This window comes from Zonotrichia albicollis, chromosome Z (assembly GCF_047830755.1).
Source record: "Zonotrichia albicollis isolate bZonAlb1 chromosome Z, bZonAlb1.hap1, whole genome shotgun sequence".
In the NCBI taxonomy this organism is placed as follows: domain Eukaryota; kingdom Metazoa; phylum Chordata; class Aves; order Passeriformes; family Passerellidae; genus Zonotrichia; species Zonotrichia albicollis.
This window is the reverse complement of record NC_133860.1, coordinates 77019819-77026837: the sequence shown is the minus strand read 5'-3', so window position 1 is coordinate 77026837 and position 7019 is coordinate 77019819. Positions and strand designations below refer to the sequence as shown.

General features: G+C 47.8%; 1 protein-coding gene across 2 annotated transcripts; it reads left to right on the top strand.

Moving 5' to 3' along the window:
* The first annotated feature begins 238 nt into the window (after positions 1 to 238).
* On the top strand, positions 239 to 6474 carry LOC113460624 (serine/threonine-protein kinase PAK 1-like). 2 transcript variants are annotated; one of them, XM_074533259.1, is made up of 6 exons: positions 239 to 339; positions 969 to 1086; positions 1931 to 2030; positions 2481 to 2677; positions 4491 to 4625; positions 5980 to 6474. In XM_074533259.1, exons 1-6 carry the CDS (start codon positions 290 to 292, stop codon positions 6073 to 6075), a joined length of 696 nt encoding a protein of 231 aa, XP_074389360.1. In that variant the 5' UTR covers positions 239 to 289; the 3' UTR covers positions 6076 to 6474. The 2 variants fall into 2 exon arrangements, with proteins under 2 accessions (XP_074389360.1, XP_074389359.1); XM_074533258.1 differs by lacking the exon at positions 5980 to 6474 and having other exon boundaries at positions 4491 to 5286.
* Positions 6475 to 7019: the final 545 nt, after the last annotated feature.

The window sequence follows — 7019 nt, the reverse complement described above, 5'->3', positions numbered from 1 at the left end:
TCCAAGTGGACAAGGCAAAATGTCAGTGGCCCCACGTGTCCTGTAACTGGCTCCCAAGGCAGCAGAGAAATGGGCTGTTGGAATGTCAGTTCCTAATTACTGCAGTGCCTAATCACAAGGCAGTTTGGCACAGCTCAGCTGTGTCATTGCAAAATCACACGCTCCATGTGCGTTGTGGTCTCGTGCCACCAACTTCTCAAGTTACTGATTTTCAATGTCATTTTAGGTGGCCATCAAGAAAATAAATCTAAAAGGACTGAGGAAGAAGAAATTAAAAGTCAATGAACTCATGGTCATGAAAATTAATAGGAATCCCAACCTGGTCAACTATTTAGACAGGTGAGTTTTTGTGAATGTTTTTTTACATATAGCAAACATGCAAGGTAAAATCCCAATTTGGTCAGTGGCAGAAAATAGAGCTGTAATTATTGGCCAATTATTATTGCTCTGCTCACCTCTAATGGATGGGAAGAGAGTGCATCTTGTCTGCATGAGTCTTCTCTGGCATACATAGTTTGAAAATTACTCAAAAACCTGGATCAGTCATATCTTACTAAATCAATAGCCTGTAAGTTCACAGCCACCACTTTGTTTTGGGGCTTGATTTTTATCAAGTGTCTTTTTCTGTCCAGATAGACTAATATAAATTTCCCTTGGAGTGTGTCCCCTGTTTTTCCATTGCTCTGCATGCCAGGAAGACTAGGTGCTTATTTCCAGAAAGACACAGTGTGACAGGTTTTTTATGTCTTAATAAATTGCATTTTTTACTTGCTGACCATTTAAGCTCCTTTTTCACAGTTGTGCCTTTCTTCTTGAGACTGCACAGATTGCAAACAATGCACAGCTGAGAGGGAATGTCTATTCCTTTGATTCTGTCCTAGTCATAAAGGAACCTGGAAACGAGAATCAATCAAGAACACACCCTAGCCATGCATGTCCATCTCCATACCCTTGTTTCCTTCTTCCAGCTACCTTGTGGGTGATGAACTCTGGCTAGTAATGGAGTTCATGGATGGAGGCACTCTGAGCGACATCATCAGCAAGACTCGCCTGTCTGAAGACCAGATGGCAGCCATCTGTCAGGAGGTCAGCAATCCCATCTGTGTTTCTGAGGGCTTGGGCAGGATTGTCTGGGAAACAGGGGCTCAGAACAGGAGAGGTTTCATGTGCCAAGCTTTGTTTCTGTGTGGCTGGTATGCTATGGGCAAGTAAAAGCACTTCAAGTGAAAGGCCTGCCAGTGCCCCTGCACTCCCTGTACTCAAGTCCAGTACTCTTATCTCCTGCTGTTGTACTCTGACTCTTCCTCTTGTATTTGCTCTTCTCCGTTTTGCCTCTCTAAACATTTGCCTGGAGCCTGTTTTCACTGCATTCCTTGCCTGTGAAATCAAAGGTGCTGGTGGCAGGATTTGAAATAAGCAGCAAAGAAAAAAGAGAGACTCATTTCTCACAGTCCTCTGCTGAAAAGAATAGTAGTGCAGCCAAAATGCTCTTTACTTCAGGAAGGTGACTTATGTGATACTTCCAAGTCTGTGCTGAGGCAAGCAATAAAACTTTTGTCATGCAGCCTCCTACTCAAAAGTGATCTGCTTCACACCAAAGGGAGGAACTTTTTCTTTTTTAGCAAAACCCTCATTTGTCTTCTGCGTGGAGATAGCAAATCCACTGCAGCAGCAGTCATCCTGGCTGGTTTGCAGGGGACAGTCTACAACAGCAGGTGCTGTTGCTCTTTCAGAAGCTGACGTGCCTTTTCTCAGAAAGGTTCTGCTCTGCAAGGGCTGGAGCAGCAAGCTCTTCCTCTCAGTGGCACTGTGTTCTGCCATTACTGCCCATTCCCCTGGAGAGGGAATCTTTTAGATTCTTTGTTGCCTTTCTTGTGTGATGAAATCCCATCACTTGTTTTTGCCCTCCTCTTTCTCTTTTCTCTCTCAGTGCCTGCGAGGACTGTATTTTCTCCACTCAAACCATGTGATCTACCGCGATGTGAAGAGCTGTAACATCCTTCTCAGAACCAATGGTTCTGTCAAGCTGGGTCAGTATATTCTTGGTCTGCTGCAGTGTTCCAGGGATGTGGGTGTAGGGCTGCTTTGAGTGACAGCCAGCTCCCCAGAAATGATGCTGGTGGCAGTGCAGGGACACCCGCTGTCAGCTGGTGACATGGTTGCAATGTGCACAGAGGTATGAGAAGGAACCACAAGCAGTCAAGACTGCTCTTGGTCTGTGTGTGTCCCTTCCAGAGGGAGGGAGCTATAATCTAAAGCCTCAGGGGAATAAAGTCCACTGCTGGAGGGAGCGTTAAAAAACCTGGGGTTTTTTTTGGATGTGGCCAATTTCATACTACCTTGACTAAAGCCCCAAGGAAACTGAGTGTGGAAAGTTCTCCGGGAGATTCAAGAGCACATTCTTAGAATGAGAATGGGGAATTCTTTTGCTTGGTTTCCTAATTGGAGCTGGCTTTCATGGTTTGTTGTTTTCCCCACAGCCGACTTCGGTCTCTTTGCTCAGCTCACCCCTGAGCAGAGCAGACGGAGCTCCGTGGCCGGCACTTCTGGGTGGCTGGCGCCTGAAGTGGTGACAGGCCAAACATATGGTCCCAAAGTGGACATATGGTCTTTGGGAATCGTGGGCATCGAAATGGTGGAACAAGAAGTTCCTTGCAGGAATGCAACTCCTGTTTTGGTAAAGAACAAATACTCACTGATCCCACTGTCTTTCTCACCTGTCCCATGTTCTGTGTGCCATTGGACAAAATCCCATTGCCATCTGCTGGCCCCACTTCCACCAAGGTCCCCTTCTAAAAATGTCCCTGCAGCACATCAGGACTCACTAGAGATTTGGTTGCATCAGAAGGGAAGTGGCAGTTCAGAAACCTAATCAGTTCAGAAAGTTGCCATTTTGGCCTCCAGCCATGCCTGACATTTCTCATTTGCTTTTTGAACCCTGTTGGAGCTCTGGCTCTGAAGGACAAAAACTTTTCAGTGGAACGGTTGGATGTGTGATAAATATCCTTCGAAATGGAGGTTGAGTCTTTCCAGTTTCAATTTTACAGAAAAAGAAAAAGTGAAAAAGAAACAACCAGCAAAGCAATGCCCAAGCAGTTCTGCTTTCTTTTCCCTTTTTGAACCACATCCATACTGTAGCATGTTTTTTAAATCATGTGGGTCTTTGAAACTTTCAGATTTTCAAGTCATCTGTACATTGTTCAGTCATGTGTGTAGGATGCCTTGATATGTTTATGATGTTTTTCTCCAACTGCAGTTAGAATTGTACACCAAACCCTTGGCTGTTTCTTGGTACTTTAGCAAGTCAATGAGCTTGCAAGCAGGTGCCTGAGCTGGGATCCAACGTGGGCAGTTGACGCTGGTGCTGTGTTCCTTTACCACCAGAGCAGGGCCATCCCTGGCCTGCACAGTTCTAATGACAGTGAGGACTCCAGCTCCCCACCATGGCCAGTGGCTGAGCACAGCTGCAGAGGGACAGGATAAAACCCCCTTTGCAACCTCTGGTGGTGTGGGAAAAGGAAAGAAAGTTGTGACTAATTATTTCTACTCAAGCAGAATGTGTTTGTTGTTTTAGGCTTGGAAATTTTCCTTTGGGTTGAAGAGGATAATAACAAAGTCTCTTTGGTCACCATCTATTTCAGTGCCACCAGCACAGAGCTGTTAGCATTGTGATGGGCATTTTTATGGAGACCAGGGTGCAGCCTGGGGTCATGGAGATGCTGCCAAACCTCCCATTTCTTACCCAACGCTCTCTGTGATGGGGACACCTTTAATGCATTGACTTGAGCATCCAAATGAGCAGAGAGTGACCATAGGCATGGCACTTCTTCTGATTTGACCATGAAAAGGTTTCCTTGTGCCACATAAAGAAGCCAAAATGTGCAGCTGAGAGACAGAACTACATGTGGCTCCTGTGCACCCAAGCAGGCATTTTCATCTCAATATATTTGCGCATGCATCTTAATGTGTCTGTGTTGAATATGAGATTCCAAATGTTTGTTTTCTTTTCCTGAGGAATAGCTGGTGAATTTCCTTTCTTTCCTTCCACTTACCACTGTTTTCTAGAAGACGAAAAAAAGCTCAATGAGATTTGTTTTATGGCAGTTGTGTTTCAGGGACCAACACGCACTGCAGAGATGCCTTTCATGTACTATTCCTTGCAAATAGTAGAGTTAGTATAGCACAGTCCCTCTTCCAAAAAGCCTGTCAAGCTGATGTGAGTCCTCAGGGAAGGAAACATGCTTTGCTGATGTAAGTCCCACTTACTAGGTCAGTCAATGAAATCAGCTGCCAAGGAAAAATCTGCAGGATGGTGGAAAAGCTGTGGCTGCATCGGGGTTTGGGTTTTTTGTTGGTAAAGGAAAGTCATCTCTGGGTCTCTGCCTGGGCAAAAACTGCCACTGAAGAACAGAGGGTAAACAAAGGGATCTGGGAGAGCACTTAGAGATGTGAAAGCAGCAGGTGGAGCCTGGTGTTTCCTTTTTCTGTAGGTTAAACTGACAGCCAGGGGAGAGAGACCACAGCTGCGGCAGCCCAACAGATTCTCATCTTGCCTGCGCGACTTCCTGAGCTGCTGCCTGCAGATAGACGTGAAGTGTCGCTGGTCTGCCAAGGAGCTCCTGAAGGTAAAATGTGAAGGGGCTGCAGGTGAAACAGGCTCTGAGGGTTGGACTCCTCCTCCACTCAAGTCCAAGGCATCAGCTGAGCCCCCTTCCTCCTCACCTCCACTCTTGCTGCTCTTCAACTGAAAATAGTGAGGAATCCTAGACTGGGCTGGGCTGGCAGGGCCCTGTGAAGGTCCTCCGGTCCAAAATCCTGCAATGAGCAGGGACATCTTTAAAGCAATCAGGTTGCTCAGAGCCCTTTGGCGCCTGACCTGGAATGGGGCACGTACAAGCTCTTGGGACAGCCTATGACAGTATTGCACTATGCTCTGAGTAAACAAGTTCTTCCTTAGACCTAGTCGGACTTGATCCCCATTTTGATTAAAAATATTCATCACATTCTATTGTAACTGGAACCGTTAAAAAAGGTGTCCCCACTTTCTTTAAAGCCACTCTGAAGTCTTGGAAAGTGGCAGCAAAGACTCCCTAGGGCCTGTTCTTCACAAATCTGAATAACTCCACCTCTCTCTGCATTTCCTGAGAGGAGAGGTGCTCTGTTTTATGACTGTTTCTGTCACCCTGTATTGTAATTTGCTGGGGTGTTTCATGTTATCTAATGGCAAAAGAATTGAAGTAGAGCAATGCAGGGTACAGAGACATGAAATGGTGGTGCAGGAACCCAGGGAAGCCAGTCCCAGCTGAGCAGTCAGAGATTTGGCTGTGGGCAGGAGGGGCTGTGGGGGGCTCACTGTGAGCCTCTGAGGGGCCCTGGTTTGTGCCCCCCAGCCCACCCTTAGAGGTTTCTGCCACGCAAACAGGGACAGCTGGGAGGGACTTGTCCCAGCCCCATCTGCTGCCTGGCACGCTCAAGCAGACGGGAACTGTGCCAGGGTTACTGCCAGGTTGTGTGGCAGAGAGGGAACTGCAGGGCCCGGTGCCACTGGGCTGGCCCTGCTGGGAAGGAAGGTGCCATCCAGCACACAAGGGGCAGGGCATGGAAAGGCAGACACTGCTTTCTGTCCCTATGGAAATTTGCACAGTGCCTGTCTTGCATATGCAGGGACCTATGTAAGTCATTGGTGTTTAGTGCAAGGAAGAAACCCCAGGGACAGAAAGCACCATTTCTAGAGCACTGGCAGGGCAAAAATCCCAGCAAGATGAAGATATCATAATAAACAGATGAGTTGGATTGCAGGCCAGGTTTGCCTGTGATGGCAAGGTCATGCACATGATGACTGGGGGAGGAGATGGTCCCATTGCTGCTCTTTCTGGGTCTTTTTAGGATCTAGAAGGAACCCTGACTGAGTCTCTGAAGCACTGAGCTTGGAAAGTCATGGTTCAATGTTCTTTGTTTTGTTTTTTTTCCTGTGGACAGCATCCATTTATACGTTCAGCCAAGCCAGCATGTATCCTAGCACCACTCATCAACACAATCAAAAAGAAGAAGGAGGAGTGGAGAAAAAGAATGTAATAATCAAGGTCTTGTCTCCATAACCAATTTAGAGTAGGATTGTAGAGTAGGACTCTAGAGTAGGATTGTTGAGTAGTTTTGGTTCATAGAGTAGGTTTATAGTTTAGGTTTATAGAGTAGGATTATTATTAAATAAAGTTTCTGAAACATCAAGTCATTTGGAAGATTCCCCTCCTTCAGACCCCTTCTGACAACTCAGCATTTTCTTCTGAATGACCACTTGTTTTTTACTGGTGCTAAGTCACCCTTACGGCTTCTTTGGTGTGGATCGTAAGTGCAGAAGGTTCTTCTTCATTCATCTTCTCCAGACCACACTGCCTTTGCAATATGGCTCTCTGGCTGGTTTTGGCACAGCTGTGGTATTTCTAGTTGAGGCAGAAAAATGCAGGCAAAACCAAAGGATGGGAGAGGCAGCCAAGACATCCTGTGTGGATTCAGGCCTTCAGTTGTCACTCAAAAGCATTTGAGTTCCTGCCACTTGGATTTGTATCCCTAAGTGCAATCTCATTGGCAGAAGGAGAGCCTTGCTGAAGTGAGAAAGCAGAAAGATCAGAGAGGGTGCTCGGGAAGGTCTCCTGTGGTGCAGAGCTCTCAGCGCCTGGGAGGTGAGAGCGGGCCCGGCCTTGGCCGGGGTGGAGCCCCAGCAGAGCCCCGGCAGAGGCCAGAGCAGGCTGAGCCCCGGCAGAGGCAGGCTGGAAGGAGGCCCTTGGAGCTGCAAGAGGCAGCAGCCGGGCCCTGGGTGCCTGTTCCTGGCAGCAGGCAAATCCTCCGCTCTCAGAGCCCAGGTGGCAGCTGGCTGCTGCCGAGGAGAAGCGCAGCCGTGCTGGGCACTGCCCAGCCTGGAGGCATTGGCCGTCTGAAGTGTGCCCAGGAGCAGAGAAAGGCCCAGGGCAGCCGAGGGCCGCTGGGCTGCCCGAGGATTCCTCCTCTTCTGCTGGCTGCCC